Source organism: Rosa rugosa, chromosome 6 (genome assembly GCF_958449725.1).
Source record: "Rosa rugosa chromosome 6, drRosRugo1.1, whole genome shotgun sequence".
In the NCBI taxonomy this organism is placed as follows: Eukaryota; Viridiplantae; Streptophyta; class Magnoliopsida; order Rosales; family Rosaceae; genus Rosa; species Rosa rugosa.
Window position 1 is genome coordinate 6,895,193 of NC_084825.1, and position 21,037 is coordinate 6,916,229.

The 21,037-nt window shown below is 39.5% G+C and overlaps 2 protein-coding genes and 1 pseudogene across 7 annotated transcripts; 1 reads left to right on the forward strand and 2 right to left on the reverse strand.

Annotated features, from left to right (window-relative positions):
* Positions 1–4,451: 4,451 nt before the first annotated feature.
* LOC133718201 (disease resistance protein RPV1-like) lies at positions 4,452–19,216 on the reverse strand. 5 transcript variants are annotated; one of them, XM_062145013.1, is made up of 10 exons: positions 18,579–19,216; positions 17,164–18,259; positions 16,719–16,994; positions 15,539–16,627; positions 14,634–15,438; positions 13,702–13,882; positions 12,791–12,848; positions 6,198–6,309; positions 5,361–5,460; positions 4,452–5,257 (listed from the first exon to the last, which is right to left on the reverse strand). In XM_062145013.1, exons 1-5 carry the CDS (start codon positions 19,076–19,078, stop codon positions 14,998–15,000), a joined length of 3,402 nt encoding a protein of 1,133 aa, XP_062000997.1. In that variant the 5' UTR covers positions 19,079–19,216; the 3' UTR covers positions 4,452–5,257; positions 5,361–5,460; positions 6,198–6,309; positions 12,791–12,848; positions 13,702–13,882; positions 14,634–14,997. The 5 variants fall into 5 exon arrangements, with proteins under 5 accessions (XP_062000997.1, XP_062000996.1, XP_062000995.1 ...); XM_062145012.1 differs by having other exon boundaries at positions 12,791–12,855; XM_062145011.1 differs by having other exon boundaries at positions 12,791–13,882.
* On the forward strand, positions 7,507–9,114 carry LOC133716136 (uncharacterized; annotated as a pseudogene).
* On the reverse strand, positions 19,076–19,730 carry LOC133718206 (phosphatidylinositol 4-kinase gamma 3-like). Of its 2 annotated transcripts, none has more exons than XM_062145026.1 (2): positions 19,440–19,730; positions 19,076–19,218 (listed from the first exon to the last, which is right to left on the reverse strand). In XM_062145026.1, exons 1-2 carry the CDS (start codon positions 19,728–19,730, stop codon positions 19,183–19,185), a joined length of 327 nt encoding a protein of 108 aa, XP_062001010.1. In that variant the 3' UTR covers positions 19,076–19,182. The 2 variants fall into 2 exon arrangements, with proteins under 2 accessions (XP_062001010.1, XP_062001009.1); XM_062145025.1 differs by having other exon boundaries at positions 19,076–19,222.
* Positions 19,731–21,037: the final 1,307 nt, after the last annotated feature.

Here is a 21,037-nt window from a genome sequence, read left to right on the forward strand (position 1 = left end):
TGCAATAAAAACAATCACTCAAAAAGAATCCAACAATCAATTAAGTCGCATCGAGGTCTAGCTAGTATCCTCTGAGTCAAACCAAACACAACAATTTCATCGATAGGATTAGGGATTTATAAAGCTAAACACATCCTGAGTTAGCTAGGAAAAACCCACGTTTTTAGAGTTACTCTTACAACTCTTATAGAATCTCGATAATTCCATCTATCAATTGCTTCAACAAAAACTCACCACAATTCAATCCCTAACATTTAGCGATTCAGAAATCGAATCAAACTCCATATCACATAGTAATTCACTTGAACCACTATGGATACCTAACAAAGTCACTAAAATCAATATCTGAAATTGCGTTTAACTATATCACCTAAAATCAATCACCAAAGGCAAACCCTTGCCTGACTCTAACATGTCCTCCATGCTTCTTCCTGCACCATACATAGGCCTCAAAATTCAATTTCATTCACTTGAACAAAACTATATTCACAAGTCTGCTATAGACATCAGGGAAAAACCCATACTTTTACTCATAACTTTTCCTTCTAAAAGTTCATCACGTAGTGTATATAAAATCACCACACAACCTTCTTAGTCTACACTAAGAATTCAATCTCACACAAGGTCAGCATAATTGCCTCAGAGTCACTTTAATCACGTATCACATGTCAATTACCAAAACTCCACTAAGACGTCTCTTTATAAAACAAGATATCTAATCCTTGATACGTACACCTCATCTAAACATCTGTACGTCCAACTTAAGAAGACAAAATTTATAACAATTCATACTCGTATCCACACTAGGTACGTGCATAGGTCCACACCATGTCTTCAACCAAACACTTCAACAATCAAAAGAACCTCATTTCCATAAAACAATCCTCGTTGACTTAACAGAGTTGAATCAAGAGGTTCCTATTCCTCAAGGATTGTAACTCGCGGCCACTGAACTTATTCCAATACGAACCTACAAGACAACTGTAAGGTTCTAAGTACAACCCCTTCGAATCTCCATCACCTAAGGAGTATAGTATGCTTGGCTAAGACATGTATAACACTTAAAACACAGTATAAGTCAAATACAAATTCATATTAACCAAGTCAATACTATAGGGAAGGTATTCACGTTCCCTAAACGACCTAGCGGCCTAAACAACTCCCAACACTCACGCATACCCAATGACTTAGCCAATACCGAAGAGCACACGATGGGGATCCGCTGCAGACGGGCCATCACTCGGAAGGTATTGACACATCACCAAATATGCACCTTACGCTCTGATACCAAACTGTCACGCCCCGAATTTTGAATAATAAATTCAAATCCGAAACCTGAATAATTACAATTACAAAAAAACAAATCTCGAAACTTCGAGTTCATTATTACAATTCACTCTCACAATATATTATAAAGCTCAAATGAGCATAACACACCTCACAACTTACAATTGTTGTAAAACTCTAACAATTGCTCTAACCGCACGATCACCGTCCTGGTTCTCCTGTCCTGTAGGATTACCCGCTACACAATTTGAATAGTGTACCGGGAGTTGCAACAACACAAAACCCGGTAAGCTTTTTACAGCCAGTATGAGTAAACAAGAAAGAACTGTTGATTTATTAGATTTCAAGACTACCACAAACCCACGTTACTTTCTCACTCTCATATATATATATAGACACTTATGAGTTACTCTCAATTTAGCTCATAAGATCACTCACTCTCATATATATATATAGACGCTTATGAGTTACTCTCAATTTAGCTCATAGGATCACTCACTCTCATATATATATATAGACACTTATGAGTTACTCTCAAATTCGCTCATAAGATTTCCCAACATTTGGTAGACAGACTCATATATATATATAGACACTTATGAGTTACTCTCAAATTCGCTCATAAGATTTCCCAACATTTGGTAGACAGACTCATATATATATATAGACCCTTATGAGTTACTCTCAATTTCCCTCATAAGGTTACCATATATATATTGACACTTATGAGTTACTCTCAATTTCACTCATAAGTTCACTCCACATTTGGCAGACAGACTAGAGCTCTAACTGAACGTAACCACTCGTCCGGCCACAGACGTGATTACGATTTAATACTATTAATAACCACCAGCCCGGTACGAGAGCGTGATTCACTAATAGATGCCATGGTCACCTCGTGACCTAGTGATCTCCACAGATCACAACAATTTATTGTTCCTCAACAATAAAACTCAACACCTCTCACAATATATTGTTTCTCAACAATAAACTCAATATCTCTCACAATATATTGTTTCTCAACAATAACTCAACACAACTCCAACAATACATATTATTTCACGTAATAATATATATACAGACATTCACACAGGAATGTCTAGTAACACCAACAATAGTTCATATGATTGCAACAAAATAAAGCAATTAATTGTATTGGGTTCGTAATATGAACCACGTGAGGTTTACTCACCTCGATAATCCCGCTGCGTCTTCAATTCAGCTCAAAATACGATCCACAATCGTCCACCAACTCAAACCGTCAATCACCTAGTCCAATAATGATCTTGACTTAGCCAACAACTCAAATATGTAATTAAACGACGATCCAACGCTCAGATTCAAATTAAACGATGATCCAACGGTCGGATCTGAATTTAATGATGATCCAACGGTCGGATCCTCACGGATCGCCTTTAGGATCATCCTTCAAAATTATCACGAAGATCCAACGGTCAGATCTTCCTGAATCGCCTTTACTAACATCTCCACAAAATTATATGAAAATCCGACGGTCAGATTCTCACGAATCGCCTTCCGAATCACTATTTCTCAATTATACGAAGATCCAACGGTCGGATCTTCGCCCGTGACCTCACAAGGTCACCGGGACAGTCATACGATCAACATATCCAAAATTGAAGCAAAACCGATGGTCAGATCTTCACAGATCGTAACCCGAAGATAAACGTAAAAACGTTAAATAGTAACGTCAAAACGTAAATCCACTATTTATCAACTTTTTCTAACATGACCATGTTATATATCAAAACGCTCGTATGGATGCATAGATCATCGCCTAGATAATGAAAACTCGAAATATGGTCTGATGCGCCGCCACAAACGGTGGTCAGTGGGCGGTCAACGCCGGTCAACCACCTCAGATGGCAAAGTGACCAACTACAAACTGGTTCAAAATGAAAGGGTGGTCGACTTTCATACCTGGAGCTAAGCCTGGTTCGGCCTAAATCGTCCTAGATCAAGCGTTGAAGTTGGATTAATCTCGTGCGTCTGATCAGATTCCAGATTGAATCAGGGACGTCGAAATCTTCAACTCGTGATCTTTCACTCCACACTCCAAATCGTCAAGCAAGGAGGATATGAGGATGATCAGGGGAAGGAGGAGATCACGAAAATGGGGAGGATCGGCCCGTGCAACGCCGGCGTCGATGAGATCCGGTCGGGTCGGTTACTTCGCCTGGGGTCGCTTCGATCCAGGTTTGGGGGCAACGGCGGTGCAAGACAGTGGCACCAGGCGACTGGGCGGCTTGCGGCGATCACAAGGAGGGCCGGGTCGTGGCCGGAGGACGCCGGAGGCCGGAGATGGGTCCGGGTCGGGTCAGTCGAATAGTTCCGGGTCTGAGGGTTTTCGATCGAGAGAGAGAGAAAACCGGAGGAACTATTTAGCAAAAAGGGAAAAGTTTCGTCCTTAATGAAAGAATTTGGAAAATTTCTCTATTTATAGAAAAAACCCAATTTTAAAATATTCATAACTTAATCATACGAACTCCGAATATTGCGTTCCACATGTCCACGAACTCGTATCGACGAGCTCTACAACTTTCATGAAGGAAGTTTTCCCAAATTTTGAACGTATAAAAAGTCAACTTTGTTGACCCCCTAAAAACGTTCGTTTTCGAAAATAAAATCGTTCGAACTAATTCCACGACTTCTCCAAGCTTCGTACTCGCTCCTACTATCGTGAAATCATTTCTAAAAATCCACGGAATTTAATTTGGATTTTTTCGGGTATTACAGTAAATGCCAGTCCCTTATTTTTACTTTCTATTTCCTATGCTTCCAGTAGAGACTCGTCTTAGCTACACTTTACCTTCAACATTGCATTTGGTTTCTCATCTCAGAATCTCCTTCTATACTTTCAATAATTATTTTAAAAAAAAAAAATGAAAGAGAGTACAATCCTGAAAAAAATAATAATAATAATTAAAAAAATAAATCAACTAAGCAATATTCAGGTATTACACGCATATGCTCTAATCAAAAGATTTTCTACCAGCACTTGTGACAGACCATGTTTCATGGAACTCATAAGCATCAAGAGTTACTAAACAACCAAGGAAAGTCTTCCAAGTGATGCTGTCTCTCTCTATTTTTGGGCCCTCGACTTTTGAATCTATTTAAAATTAATTTCCTCTTCCGGCCGATCAAAAATCAATTCATTTGTAAAATAAGAATAGAAATGAGTAAAATCATACATCTATTCACTTGGAATTCAACCAAGTACTAGGGCAACCTTATTTCATATTTGTGTTGGAGTAGCACCTTTGTATTCAGTAACCCTCAGAGAACACATCCATAAGATGCATGCATGAGCAAGTTTTCAGGACTTGCATGATATGTAAAAGTTCAGGCAGATCGACTCCACCAGTTGATGCATTTATTTGCGCCTTCAAGAGCAGAACGGTCTACAAAACAGGTAGCTATGACAACCCTGCATGATGTCTAGTGAAGCAACTGTTAGGCATGCTTCCCGAACTGGACCATCCATCCATTGATTCAGTATAGCTTCAGAAACAGGAGTAATACGATGCTACAGAACGGCCGCATCAAGGGGTCCAACCAAATTGAATTGAGCATTGTTGCAGCAGAACTAACATCTTTCATTGCGATAAATATGAAACCTAGCTGATGAAGGTATGTCTACAGCATTGCAAATGATATGTTATAGCTGCCTTGATCATCTTTTAATTTAAATCAATTGATGAAATTGAAATATGATTTCTCCAAACTGCTGAAATTACATTCATCAAGTTTCCAGTGAAGAACAACCATCCACCCTTACACGGATAACTTTTCAAGTGTCCTGCAACTCTCCAACTTAATATTTTCAAGCTTCACAAGTGATCTAATGGTTGCAGGAAGCCTTATAAAAAAAATTCCACTCAAGTCCAGTTAATACTCATGTTATACAAGAGGAGGGTTTCAAGAATTGACTCTGCATCTTCAAGTCCTGGATATTCCATCAAACCAGTGTGTTAAATAGGGACAGGGTTAAACTGAAGCATATTCCAAGTAAAAACTTGCACTGGAATGAAACCGTTCAGTGCTCATACCATGTTCTTGGATGGATTTGGCAACCATATTATGAGAAAATCCCATGCGGACAAAATGATCAGAAACCTTGGTTTGGGAAGGGCCTGATGATGAGCTAGCCTGTAGGAAGATAAAAAGAAATTGCATGTTGAGAATACTATCTATATGATTATATAACCATCAGAGTGTCATACTTGCTTATACATGTATACTTGTGCATACACATTAATTATGTATGTTTACAAGTTCATTGAAGTCATGAAAGGTAACTAGAAAAAAGAGGAAGATAGCGTGCTCAGGGAAACCAAATGAGTCAAACACAATTAGCTGAACAGCACCAAGGCACTGTACAAGTAATGATGGGAAAAAGAAATTAATCATAATGGGATGAGATTATAGGATGGCAGCGTGAATTTTGAAATCTTTCATCTAAACCGGAAAAGTGGATAACTAAATTTTCTGGAAGCAAAAGCACCAAAACCATAGATACATCTTTGATATATGAGATATTTAATCACGGCTTTTCGGGGAAAAAGAATTAAAAGAAAAAAGCCAATAAGAAACTTCGTTAGGACACCTAATGAGCCATAGTCACATCCAATTCTGTTATTCGTACCTTGGAATGCTCAAGCCTTTATAAAAACGGAAGAAACTTGAATATCATCCATATGCATTTTTACTAGTTAATTAGATGCAGAGTTTTCAAGAATATACAGTGAAGAACTACTTTCCACAGTTGATAACGTACAAAGCAAGCAAGTATTTCATCCGCCGCAATGAACTCATCACATAATAGATTCATATCATCAACCTCCAGAGAAATACAGATCTGTAAGTCAGATATAATGTTTATATACCTCCCCAGAGCCTGGATTAGCTGAAGAAGATAAAGTGAAGTAGTTTTCAGTCTCAAGCTCATCATCAGTATCCCAGTCAACATCATCACCATACCCGAGATGTATTTCCATCCTTAGCAGGATATATAAACATAAATGAGAAATAAAGAAGTACATGAACTTGCAAATACTATAATTTTTACATACACAAAGCTGAAGCCAATGAGGGTTCACTCAAGCATTATAAACAGAGTGAACAAGCAATACAATTAACAAATATAGCTAGGCAGACCTTATACCAAAAAGCCAAAGAAATGGTACCTCCAGTCCACATTCAGAAGAAAAGGCAAACTAAATTTAAAAGATACCAAAGCCAACAAGGGCCACAACAATGCCTAATTGCCTATTATGAAATCTCCCTGCAAGCACTGCCTACCCACCTACACCCTAAAACTCCCGGTTTTCATTACATTCAATCAACCTCAAAAATTGCCAACACACTACGATTTCACAAAACATTGTCACTAAGCATGTGATTGCCGCAACTCCACAAACTAGTCATTGATTTTACTTTCTTATTACTATTAGAATATCCTTCAATCACAACAATATAGTAAATTTCAAATTGAAGAGTGAGCACCTAAATATTAACCAGGGACTAAAAGAAATGAATGAATACGCTTGTAAACAAAAAATATCTACCATTTCTCTCTATAGGGTCCGGATCCTCTCCTATTAGAATAGGGTTTTTTGAGGTTCTAAGGAACGATTGCTTTCTGTCGACCCCATTGGGGTGTTTCGTTCTTGTACTGCTTGCTGAATTTAATGAAAGGGCTGACCTATCTTCGTTCAAAAAATATTCTTGAAGATTCAAGGTGTAGTAAAAGTTTCCTAAGGAGGCTGGTGGCTTAGGTTTTAAGCATCTTCATGCTCATAATCTAGCCATGTTAGCGAAAAGGCTGGAGACTTCTCTCAAATCCAGACGGGAGTTGCTCGGGTTTTCAAAGCTATTTACCACCCATGGGGTTCTTTTCTTACAGCTAACATGGGTGGAGAAGTATTATGGATGCTAGACCGGTCTTACAAGCAGTGGCGGACCCAGAATTTTATTTATATGGGGGCGTAATGAAAAATAGATCAAAAAGTTTAAACAATAAAATTAGAGACAATTCGTTGTTTACCACAACTTGTAAACATTGAATGTCATACAATAAAAATCAAACTAAAAATTGAGAAAAAAGTTAGATGGCAAAACTGCTTGAAGAACATTCAGCAAATGCAATTTCGTAGAACTCATATTTTTAGGGAAGGGAATGCAGCTGCAGATAAGATGGCAAACTTAGGTGTTTCAAAACACTCATTTACCTGGTATCCTAGCCCTCCTGCAGAGCTTCACAGGTACTTGCAGGCGGATTTTTTGGGACTCCCAAATTATCGCTTCACAGGTTGCTGAGATGATTAGGTTCGTCTGTCTTTCTTGCCCGCACCTTCTCAGAGGCTTTTATTCCCAGGAGGTCGTGCGCAAAGTTAGCTTCATAAGCATCTACATGCAGGCGCATGCGAATTTCTGGCATATTTTGTGTGTCCAGTTTTCACTTATGTGGCCGATTTTTTCTTCTTTTAGATTTGTTCATGAGGGGGAAGTTTCCCTCTCTTCTCTTTCGCTGTTAATTTTGTTTTCTCTCTTGGACGATGTATTTTTCTTCTTTATTATTAATAAATTGAGTTGGGGGACGGGCGGTGGGTTCCCAGAGTGGGGCAGACCCTTCACCTTCGGGTTTGAGGGTGGGACAAGTGCCCTGCATTGTCTGTCTCCGAGGAACTAATATCGCCTAATCCATTTCTCCTTAAAAAAAAAAAAAAAAAAAAAAAAAGGCAGACGCGGTTTCTCTCCCTCAGATGAGCTGTTAAATAGTTTCCCGGGATTTGGATCTCGTAGAAGCATGTTGCCTAGCCTCTTTAGTGGAAGGGATCCATTTGATGATCCCTTCTTCAGTCGGCCGCTTGGAGACATGTTTGAGTCTAGCATGTTCCGTCCAAGTGCTGCTTCTAGTGATACACCAAAGAGTGGTAGAGATGGGGGAATCATAGTAGAAGAACTAGACTCTGATGATGATGGAGAGGAAGATGAGGTTACTGGAGATGGGAGAGATAAGAGGAAGCAACGAGTTGTGTCAAGCAAAGAGCCGTCTGTTGAGCATCCGGATGATGATGATATGGATGCAGAAGAGACGGGCAAGAACACGAGTAAAAGAGGTGATTTCAACAAGGTTCAAGGCACACAGCCCCAAAGTCGTAGTGCCTCTGTTCAGAGTTGCAGAGTCACATATGGTGGTGTAGATGGAGCATATTACACTTCTACAAGAACCAGAAGGGCAGGCAATGATGGCGTGAAGATTGAGGAGACCAAAGAAGCAGATAGGACAACTGGTCGAGCAACACATAAGATATCTAGAGGAATTCATGATAAGGGTCATTCTGTTACAAGGAAGCTTAACCCAGATGGAAAGGTGGATATATATGTTGCAAACTTTACACAATCTGAATGAAGATGAGCTTGCTGGTTTTGAAGAAGCATGGAATGGTAATGTTAAGGTGGACTTACCTGGCTGGAAAGAATTTGACAACCTTGGTGAATGGAAGGGTAATGCACCTTGGAGTGCTGGGCTCCTTCCATCTTCAGAGCAACCACAAAGCTCCAGAGGGATTAGACCAGGGAATGTAACTGGGACTACCTCCGATGGGAGAAACAAAAAGGTTGTTAGAATCAATATAGAGTAAATAAAAGCAGGCTATCTACGCAAGTCAGAAGATGGGAAGGGCATCTGTAGTTGACAGATGCTGATGTAATGTTTCAAATTATGAAGAGTTGGACGTCTATCTTCTTTGTATTGTAGTTTTGGAAGGGTATTTAGTGATTTTGGTCTTCCATTGTTCATCAGACGAGTGTATTTTATGAGTTTGAATTGTTGTATAATTTTATTGTGGTTAATCATTCAAATGAAAATTGCGTATGCAAAAAAAAAAAAAAAAAAAAAAGAAAAAAAAAAAATCTATTGCCATTTTACAAGTTAGGAGGTTTTTTTTTTTTTGAATGAAGGGCTGGTGGAGCTGCCCTCAAGCCTTGATTAATGAAACTGTCGAATACAAGGGGGGACATGGAGCCTAAACCCCTGATTACCATAAGTATCTAGAAAATTTTCCGAAATAATATCAGAAATCTCTACAGGAGACTTGTATTCTAACAAGCACCAACTAGCAAAGAGTGCAATAGCTACTCCATTTGCTTTAACATAACAGTGACATAGCGGAAAGAGAACACTATATGTACCCCGCGTACAACCTAGCATAAATACCTGCTTTAGCACAGCTTCCCTACTATGTTGCCGCCAGATGATAAATCCGACGACACTTAACTTCATTCTGCCACTAGGCGGTAACGACCATTTGACGAGGCCAAAAACTCGCTGCCAACCTAGAGCAGATAAGGCACATTGAGTGCATACACTGGCACAAGGCCCTACTAGTTCTACACAACAAGTGTAGACTCTTATTTCACGCCAAAGACGCGACCTAGAAACATAACAGCAATAAAATAAAACAGAAATAAAATAACTAGCTAAGCCCAGGCCCAAAAAGAGGGCCCAAGCCCTAGCAACAATCCAAGAAAGGAGAACCCCACAATCTGCCGGCTGGGCCAGGCCCAAATCCCCTATAGCCACCGCCGCCGGACCTTGCAGAGGGCCGCCCCTCCGCCTTCGCCAAACCGCCATCAGCGATCTGTCATCCCAGATCGAAACCAGAACCTGCAGAGAACCAAGCTTCGTCGCAACATGGAGAAGACCCAGATCGGGACCAGAGGATCCTGACCAGATCGGGCCACTCCGAGTAGCCCCCGGCCACGCCGCGCCGAACGTCCCACCGCCTGAACGCCTCCAAAGCTGAGATCGAATCCGTCGAGTTGACCATCCAGAAGAGAACCAGAAGCCAGCAGCTGCACTTTTCCCCTCCCTCACTGACATCCACCGTGATCTCACCGATCGGACCGAGAATGCTGATCGATAGACCCGGCCTCACACCCAACTCGCGCGGAGTCGGTATTGGCCCGTCCGACGACGGCGTAGAGGCACGCCCCCGGACAGGGGGGAAGACCTCGTTTCTTTCGCTCAAGCGCGTACAGCGCGTTCTTTTCTACGTGTTTTTACTTGATTATCTAACCTGTGTCGGTGACTCATTGTGCAGCAACATGCCAACAGAAGTAAGCCAAGTATAAACAAAGCTAATTCGTAGAAGAGTTTTTTGCTTTCACAAGTTTTTTATCTTCTAGTGCTTCCTCTCAACTCTCAACCCTCAACCAAACCAATTTTGTTAAACTTTTTCTTCTATTTGATTTTCTTCTATTTCTTTAAACCAATTTTGGGCACCCTCTCGTACTGTTGCTTACCCTTGTTTAAATTTTTAATCAAACAGTGATTAAACATGGAGATCAGTGGTGACTATCTTCTATTATTAGTTACATGGAGATCGATCATCGTCTTCTATTATTAATAAAAACACTTGGTCCAAAACAATAGAGTTTTACACTTTGTATGATTTGCGTGCCTTTTGACCGACATATTAGACTTAGTGGGGGCTTATATATTAATTATAGACTAAACGTTTATCAACTGAATCAATTAACTAATACTAGAAGAAAAAGTGAATGGGCGCATCAGCCCCCACTTGTCCCAAGCTGGGTCCGCCAGTGCTTACAAGCAGGGTTATTCTGGAGAATTGGGGATGGTACCTCTGTGAAGATTTGGGAGAATGATTGGATACCCAATGTACCGGTTCAGTCTCTTGAGAAACCGCCTGATACTGTTTTTGAATTGGTTTCTGATTTGATTAATGTGCAGGATTGCTCTTGGAATATCCCTGCAGTACATGCTTGTTTTCCTCCTGACATTGCTTCTCAGGTTATGTCCATCCCTTTAAGTAGAAGTGTGGGGGTTGATAAAGTTGCTTGGAAAGTTGATAGACGTGGATTCTTTTCAGTCAAATCAGCTTATACCATTACCCGTGATTTCTCAATTGGCAATGTCTTTGCCTCAGCTTCCACCGGTGATCCTTATGCACCACTTTGGAAAGCCTTGTGGAAAGCAAATGTTCCTAATAAAGTGGCTATTTTTGGATGGAGAGCTGCTCATAATCTTCTTCCTACTAGAACTGCACTCACCTCCAAAGGTTATTTTGGTGACCTTAATTGTTGTGTTTGCTCGGAATCTGTGGAAACCCTTGAGCATTTATTTCGAGATTGTCATATTGCTAAGGATATTTTGGGTGCCCCTCCATTTTCCTTTTCTTCTTCTTCACTGTCTTGGAGAGAGTGGTTGCTGGACCGAGTAACCAATCTAGCTACTAACTTGTTTGATAAGTTACTGGTTATGCTATGGAGTTTTTGGAACAATCGTAATGAGAAGCTTTGGAAAAACCGATCTCAAACTAGCTCGGGGTTGGTGGCTTGGCTTCAGCTATGGCATGGTATGAGGAGTATTTACAGGCTAATAAATCTCGTATCACTGCCACACCAGTTCGACAGAAGGCTAGCAAACACTGGATAGCTCCCTCGGGTGACACATTGAAACTGAATGGGGATGATGCTTTTCTACCTAATGTGCAATTTTGGGGTACAGGAGCTGTACTTCGTGATGCTTATGGTAACTTCCTTGCTGCTTTCTCTAGTCGTATGAATTTTGTTAGTTCTCCGTTACATGTTGAGCTCTTGGCTATGAAGAAGGGTCTGGAGTTGCTGCAAGCCATGCAGATCACGAACGCAGTAATAGAAAGTGATTGTCTACTGGCTGTACAAGCCATCAACGCTTTGGATTGTGATCTGTCACCAGTCAGAGCCTTAGTCGCTGATGTCCGAAATCTCCTCAATTAGAGTGGTGAGTTATATCTTACTTTTGCTCCTAGACAGGCTAATATTGTAGCTCACAGATTGGCTGCTCTTAGTTTCGAGTCTGAGATACAATTTGAATTCGCTCCAGACCTTATACTGGATGCCCTCATGTACAACCTTAATCGTACTTAATAATAAAATTTCTTCTTTCTTCAAAAAAAAAAAAAAAAGGTGTAGTAAAAGTTGTTGAGCCGTGAAAAAATGACTAAACTGTGCTATTTTGGCTGTGGCATACAGATTTTATCATATAGAGATTGATGATACAAACTTACATGGGTGCAAGATTAATCTGATGCCAGAATGAATATCAACCCACCTACAGATCTATCCCTAGCAAGCAGTGTCGCTGCAGAGATTTTTCAATAATTATCATAGTGTTAATAAAGGAACGATAAATAATTGTAAATGCATTACATTACACGTACGAGTACATATAACATAAACAATTCCTTAATTAGAAAACTGCACTAGAGACAAAGTCGAATAAAATTCATAATGAGTCTGTTCATCGGTTGCAGAGATACCGTCATAGGAAAACATACTTGGTGTCTATGGTTCACGGCAAACCAGTAAGATTATTTAAACATAAATTTCTATTCTTATTGTATTTTGAATCACTCTAAAATACGTGCAACATTTTGTTTAGAAAATTTAGAACTGAAATTGTGAGTACCTGAATTCTCTATCACCATGACCATTGTATCTTGCAAGAGTATAAACGCTGAAATGATCTGGAAGCTACAATGGTTAAGGGAGTTTACTTTTACAAACAGTAAAAAACTATATGCATGAATAATCCATGAAGTTTATCAACTATGTCCAAATACTGTGTAAGGTAAAGGGAAACAGTAATATGCCAAATTAATTCCAGCAGACAAGCTCTGGAAGATTGCCAGATTTCCTTCATATTTTTGCATATGTGAGGTTAGTGCAGTTGGATTCCTCGCTACTTGAAATGAACCCATAAATGACTTCAACTTCTACCCCCAATAGTAAAAAAGTTGATTACATCACAAATAACCCAATTGTGAAACATGATAATGTATAACTTACACACAGAATGATACGAATAAAGTGACTATGATATGATAATGTATGAAATCCAAATAGTATTATAGAGTTATTGTATGAGTTAGGGTTCAATAGTACTCGTCTACTTGACTCGATGATGAAATGACACAAAAGCAGCCTGAAATGAGCAAATAGCCACCCTATTATGAAGGGGAGCCCGAATCCGGAACAGGACAAGGCATATATTTCCAATACCGTAACATCCATATTGAAAAAGTGGACATTTGTGTTGCATACAAATCCATGGGAAACTAATTCATATTGTTTAACCATAAATTATAAAACTTTTTGAATTTCAATTCCCCCTTTAGCCTCATTGTCTCCAATTTCAGAGTAAAAAAAATCACTGGTCTCACCTTTTTACAAGACAGAGTGTATTACATTACAGAAACTCGTATTCGGTACCAAACTAAACCCTAAGGTGCATGCCCAATCAAAAACAACAAACACGAACAGAGAGAGCAATTACATACAAGTTATATATAATGGAGAAGCGATTGAAAGAAAATTTACCTACTGAAGCTGGAACTGCAGAGAATCATGAATATCGGCGGCAGTGTAGTTGTTCACCGCCGTAAACAGTTTTCTGGTACAGAAAGAATCATGAATTTGCACAACTCAAGGAAAGTTCAAGTAACCTTTATACTTATGTACTGCCTCCCTCGCTATCTATATCACATGGAATACCTTGAACCTGCAGAGAGCATGAAGAAAAGTCTTATACAATCAACCTGGCATGTGAAAGTCATTATTTCCAGAAAGATCACTGAACATTAATTTTGTACTTAGAGCAACAATGCACGAGAGTAACAATTCTTTCTATTTTCCTTGAACCTGCTATTTTACATGGACCAGAGATAGACATTTTATTCAGAAAATCCAATGCCATTGGTTATTTAGATCCACACACCAGGCAGTTGGTGCAATCAATGCATTCTTATGGACTCTAGAATCGATGGCTAATGGCAACATAAGATTGCACAACTCTGTACCAGCGAATTGCAAAAAATGTGTCCAATTGTATAAGGATGGACTTCCAAAGAAAATTTAGTATCCGGACATTTTGTTGGTTTACTGTAATAAAAAGCCATGGTCATCATTTTCAAGGAGAGCCACATAATTTCATACAAATTGCTAAGAATGCAATGGAAGGTTACTTAAAATTCTCTGTAACAGCACACCATTCTACATAAGTACACGGTATAGAAGTATAATACCAATGGTGCAAGCCTACAAGTGTATTGATAGCTTATAGACTATAATCAATATGAGAAGCTTTATATGCTTTTCCTATCAAACTAACTACCGAGAGGCAATTCAGTTTATTGTAAAACTACTTCAATAATATCGGTTATGCAAGTAAGATTATGGTGTCATTTGGAAATAACTTAGCGAGTCCACTAATAACTAAGCAAAATATGAAAACTAGAGTGATCAAAACTCACCTAACTGTAAAAGATGAAGGCAAGAGATCTCCAGAAAGTAACTAATGCAGAAATTCAAATGAGAGAAGAGGAGGCATTGGCCATTCATGATCTGCAACTCATTTCCAACCATGGGATCAGAAAGTCCTTGATTGTGGTCTTTCAGAGTGGCCAGTGGTGGATCCCCTATACTTCGGCCAGTCCTACAATTCTTCAAGCATGCAAGTTCTGCTACTAGTGCCGCTGGTTTCCCCCACAACTGGAATGTCAAAACCAATCAATATAACCTCATATGGAGACATCCTACTGCTTGATTGAGTGGTGGTTTGGTTCAATTCTTGCACATCTTGCTCATATATCAGACGAACTCCACACTCCTTCACCTTCAGACCCGGCCCTCTGGTTTCAAATAAGAACTCAAGCTGACTGCAACTATCATGCCACCACTCTGTACCAAAGTATTTATCACAAGACACATAGAATAGCCACAGGTGATCTGATTCAACCTGGCAAAATTCTTCACTAAAGCGAAATGCAGGCTGTCTCTGCCATATACTTCCAATTCTCTTCCATCGAGCTTCAGGCAACATACAAGATGATGCGTTGCATTAAAAGTCTTGAATTCATCTATATAAAGCTCATCCACCGGCTGGTGCTCATGGAGTACAAAAACAACACACAAAGCAAATCCCAAAAACCGACTCTTATTCCAATGTGCAGGTAGAGCTACACTTAATGAACACCCAACACTCTGATGGCTGAACCACTCATGAATATTACATCCAGGAATTACAATTTGGAAAGTTTCCCTCTCATTACAGATTCCCTGTGCAAGAAGAGACAGGTTGTTAGCTGATTAATGTCTATAAGTATATGAGCAGAAACACACACACAAGCGCGCGCGCACACACTTAGAGAGGGAGTACCTGATACATGAATGTCTTCAGCATTTCAAATGCTATGTTACTGCATCCTTGATTGCCATTTAGATTGAAGCAATTGATGAAATTGAAATATGATTTGTTTAATCTGTTCAAATTTGATGCATCAAACAAGTATTTCAGTGAAGTACAACCATCTGCCCTTAAATCTAGTATACTATTTGATGGAAGGTCTGACAAGTCTTGAAGTCTCTTGCAATTCTCCAAGTTAAAGTTCTCAAGCTTGGAAAGCAATCCAATGCCGGAAGGAAGACGAACAAAATTGTTTCCACTTAGATTCAAGGTCACCAAAGAGGGAAAGTGACCAAATTCATTGGCAAATGCTTCTTCACCAAGATTGCAATTACTCAGGTTTAGATATGTTAAATTACACAGACCAGATATAGGCAAGCGGAAACTCAATGGCTCTTTATTCACTTTTTGCACCAATCCAGAATGCAGGAACTTACTTAAAGATCCCCAAACTACTTCGCCTCCATGAAAGATTGAACCTCTCACATATCTTATGAGATCATGCATAGCTGACGTTTCTATTGCAGACCCACTATCCACATCAGTTTCCTCAAAAAAGTCCATCTCCCCCACATTTACCTGATGTTTGCCGAGTTTCAAGCATCCAGAAAGATTAATATTTTCAACAGACTTCAATTTATTGATGGTGCTTGGGAGACAAACAAGATTTCTGCAGTTTCTTAGATTCAATGACACAAGGCCACTCAGCCGTTCAATTGAAATAGGCAGTTCCTTAATGGCAGTCCCATCAAGATAAAGCACCGACAAACGTTCCATATTTCCAACAAACTTGGGAATCTTCTTAAGTTTTGAGCAGTTAGAAAGAATTAATGTTTCAAGAGATTCCATTTCGATTCTACTTGGCAGACTCTTGAGACTTTTGCAGTCTTTAAGATTCAGGAAAATAAGCTTTTTGAGAAATCCAAGGGATTCATGGATTCTTACCAAATTCATACATCCTTCAAGATCTAAAGTCTCAAGATTCTGAACACCTGCGAAGTCTGGGGTCTCCACAATGTTTTGAGAATGGCAGAGTTTGAAGAACTTCAACTTGTCAAAATTCTGCTCATAAAAACGAAACAGTGAGCCACCACACAGAACAGACAATTTTCTTCATAGAGATAAACAAGTAGACGACAACTAATAGCCATACCTTTGTTCCCTTCCAAAGCTGTTTAATGTTGCTGTAGCACAAGTTAAGTTCAATAAGTTCATCTGCTTTAAATTTTTTTGGGAGAGATCTTAAGGGATACCCAGTCCATTCGAGGAGTCTCAAGGAATTCGAAAGACAAGTGAGGCCTTTGGGAAGGTCCACATTACGAATATGGAGAAGACTAAGTTGAGACAACTTTGAAAAGCCTTCTGGCTTCCAATGAGCCACTTGTAATTTAGTCAACTCCATTACCATGCCTTGGATTGAATCTGTTCCCTGATAATGAAAAACAAGAATAATAACTTAAATGCAGAACACAAAGAATACCAAGACCTAAGCAGATTACAAGTATATCTGCCTTGTTTTTTTTTTCTACAAAATAATTGAAGTGCAGAACACAAAAATAATAATATGCTCATCTTTTTTTTCATTATCAAACTCTTACCGTATTTCTCTCCAGCACATTGTTGATGTCTTCATGAGACCATAATCTACTACGTTTGCCTGGCTCTTTAGGAGACTGTTCACGAACAATTTCCCAGCCCATTTCTTGTAGCAAATCATGCATCGACAGTTCGTTGTTGGAGATAGTTATGAGAGATCTATCAGCAAGAACACTTAAACCAATGACAGGGTTTAGCTGGCAATAGTCTAGTATTTGTGTCACACGATCCTTATCCTTCCCCTTGTAAAAGCAAGTGATATGTAAGAATATTTCTTGGTCTTTTTTATCCAGTCCATCAAAACTAATCCGAAGCACCTCAATAATTCGTTTATGTGGTGTGTTCTTTAGCCTATCTATTGCACTTGCCCATTCATCAGTGCTTCTACCAAATAGAAAAGAACCTAAAACCACGAGAGCCAACGGAAGCCCCTGTGCATACCCTAAAATATGGTAGCACAGATGCAAATAATCCCCTGGTGGGGGAAATTTCTTAAAAGCCTTCAAACTCAAAAGTTGAAGTGCTTCATCCCTGTTTAACTCATTAGCCTTGTATGTAGCATCAACTTCATGTGCCTTTAACAACTGAACATCTGTGGTGGTTATGATAATTCTACTGCCAGGACCAAACCAGTTGCGACTTCCAGCCAATTTCTCCAATTGTGTCAACTGATCCACATCATCAATAACAACAAGCACCTTTATTCCACGCAACCGTTTTTCTATCATAGCAGCTCCTGTGTATTCATCTTCTATATTTTCAACTTTTGCCATCAGGATTTTGGAAAGAAGTTTTTCTTGTAGAGAAACTAGGCCATTGTTTTTAGACTTTTCTCTGACATTGGAAAGAAAGCAGATTCGGTCAAAATCCTGACAAATTTCATCATGGATAGCTCGAGCAAGTGTTGTCTTACCTATGCCCCGCATGCCATGGATACCTATAAAACGCACCCCACCAAGCTGTGGATATATGTAATTGCTTAACAAATCATTAACGCGGGAATTCGTTCCTATGAAACCCTTGTCAACACTTGAAGATGTATACACGGACTTCTTTAGTATGTGATTAACAATTTCGTCAATTAGGTTTGTTGGATATCTGAGAAAATTTAGATAAAATTGTGAGTTAGAAACTTAGTAATGTAACATAAGCGGCAAAAACAATATTAGCATTTGGCAAGATTAAGTAAATGCAAAATGCTAATCTAGTGAGTCTCTCAAATTTACTGGATGTTCATCACTCTCCATTCGTATCCATCCCTCACATCAGAAAAATCCCCATTTAAATCATAAATAAAGAATAGTTAATTTTAAAGAAAAGAGATTATCCTGCTCTCAAAAGGATGGGATTGAAATCTATATCTACTTTAGCAAGGAAAGATATTAAGGTATGAGTCATATGGAGGAAGGGGACTTACCCACCCGTAAAATGCCAGCCAGAAAGATTGGCCACCTCTGTCAAAGCAGCTCTCCACGCATTTGTTCTGTCCTCATCATTCTTCCCATAAACTTCTTCATGTTCCCTTACTTCTACTTCATGTAAATTTTTTAGCTCAAAACTTCCCGTTTGGTGCCGCACATCAGAAGGAGCCACCTTGTAGAAGACGGGGAGGACTTGTTGGCCCATGTCTTTCATGCATTGAATAATCTTGACGAGTTCATCCAAGCACCATGGCGAACAAGCATATCTGAATGAGAGAACGACAATCGCAGATCTAGAGTCCTCAATTGCAGCTAAAAGTTCAGGCCTAATGGATTTTCCTTTCTTAAGCTCTGCGTCATCCATAAAGGTGAGAATTCCTTTCTGAGTTGGTGCAGAATACAGATGACGGGTAAAACCCCTGCGCGTATCTAACCCCCTGAAACTTAGAAAGACATCGTATTTCCATTGACGACGACGAGAAGAGGTTGACGCCATCGATCTCCTAATCGGAATTGAATCAGAGTCGCCTGTTGTTCACGGAAATAGTCTCTTCCTAGTCAATGCCCGGACTTGATTCCACTCTCCAGCTAAAAGGATACTCAACTTCCTCCCGAACATTCCAGCAATGCTGGCATCTTCCTGTCCACAAAATTTGGATGAGAAGGGCACGAAAGAAAATTGACAGTTAACTACCGTTAACAGTAACAAATGTCTCCGCAACGGTAAAATTTTGAGGGCCATCTTCTCTAAAGCTGCTTCTTCTACTCGTTCAAATTTTAAGCCTTCGGTACAATTTTATGTTCAGCTCCAACCTTAGCAGATTTCGGGACCAACAAATGAATAACAGCATCATTACCTTTGATATCAGGATTTGATCTTCAAGCTCTTCACCATCTGATGATTCCCGATCTTTGACATCAACAGACCCATTACCTTTCTTAGCAATCTGCTGCTTCACATACATATCCGACATTCCTACTCCCCTCAACATGCAACTCAAACTCCTAACAGTAATAACCTGGAGGTCCGAAAGCCCAAGGACCAAGTGCAATTGGTTCCTATCAGTTACCACATAGTCCCTTACCCGAGAATTGTTCGTAGCCAATTCTCTACCATGCAGCTTCTGTTTCTTCACAAGAAAAACCATTTCGAGGCCTGGATTCTCAGTTCAAGGTAATCGAACTGTTGTGCTTGGGCGACGGAGCTCTAGCTGCTACTCTTCGATTCTGAAGGGGTGAAATTCGGCGTGATCACTCATCAACATCATTCTAGAATAAGGAATAATGTTCAGAGTGAACCCAGAATCTCCCTAATGGCCGCCGGAACAGTAAACTCCGACGAAGCCCGATGCACCCAAAACATCAATTCGATAAAAACTCAAACGTGTAGAGCGGGAAGAAAGGATCGCGATTCATAGCTCATGCACCTCATACGGTAGCCGTAGTCGCCGGAAAAAGCCGAAGAACCGCCGGAAAACTCGAATCTTTTGAGCTCCGGTTCTCTCCCCTCGCTCGACGTAAGGATTATCCGCGACCAGAAGCGTGTCAGAAATGAAGAGACGCATCGAACACGATCAATCTTCCGCCATGTCGTTGCCGAAAGAATAAGTTCCATTCGGATTTAGCTTTCGGGTCGTCGAGCCGGAGAAACGGGTCGCGAGATGAGAAGCTTCTTGGGCGATCTGGAGCGTCCAATCTGGAGTCTCCCATAAATGATTTTAGACGGCTACGTGAAGCGGTGGGTGTTTTCGACAGCTGAGATTGCACCGTAGATTTTCTTTTTAGTTTAATATTAATTTCTATAATTCCCAAACTTTGGAAAATCATAACAATTAGCTTGGGTATTTGAAAAATTCTCTAAAAATTTCCATGAACTCGTCGCATTGTGTTTTATAATCGAATCACATACACTAAAACATATTAAGATGTACCACCCAAATCCCACCATTTCGAAATCCTTTTCCATTTACTAATTTTTAGAATTCCGATATGTAAGCTCTCGCACTCTCTTGGCTATGAGCTATATCAATTAATATAAAAATTTCGGGAAGTTCATCTCCTCACGGTTTAGCTCTCCTTAGGGAAGTAGAAGAGTATAAAGAGTTGACCGCTTTATTTAATCTCGAAGTGACGACAAATTGGATTAATTTTTTTACACAATACCTACTAAATAGATGAGTAATGTCAATTTTATCGATTTCTAATTTTGATTATTTGGATCGCACAAAATCTTTATATGTCTACTAATGTGGTCTAACTAGTTTATTAGCTATATCAAATAGTATACATTCCATGAGGAAATAATGTGGAGGAAATAGACTTTATCAAAAGCGACCGTTGGTTGTTATTATGATAAGAGAAAATCATTATGGTCAAAATTTCAACTACTTTTGTTGTTGTTTGATTCTTGATCTACTAGGTCAACCATGCATAGACTCTTAATACCACATAAAAC

Excerpts from the sequence above, each read along its gene's own strand:
- LOC133718206 (XM_062145025.1), bottom strand. The coding sequence starts at position 19,730 with ATGGTTTTTCTTGTGAAGAAACAGAAGCTGCATGGTAGAGAATTGGCT. Across the intron at positions 19,223-19,439 it reads ATCAAATCCTGATATCAAAG|GAAGATGCCAGCATTGCTGG; the intron begins GTAATGATGCTG and ends TTTTGTGGACAG.
- LOC133718201 (XM_062145014.1), bottom strand. The coding sequence starts at position 19,078 with ATGGCGTCAACCTCTTCTCGTCGTCGTCAATGGAAATACGATGTCTTT. Across the intron at positions 18,260-18,578 it reads GGCTGGCATTTTACGGGTGG|ATATCCAACAAACCTAATTG; the intron begins GTAAGTCCCCTT and ends AAATTTTCTCAG. Across the intron at positions 16,628-16,718 it reads AGCTTTGGAAGGGAACAAAG|AATTTTGACAAGTTGAAGTT; the intron begins GTATGGCTATTA and ends TTTTATGAGCAG.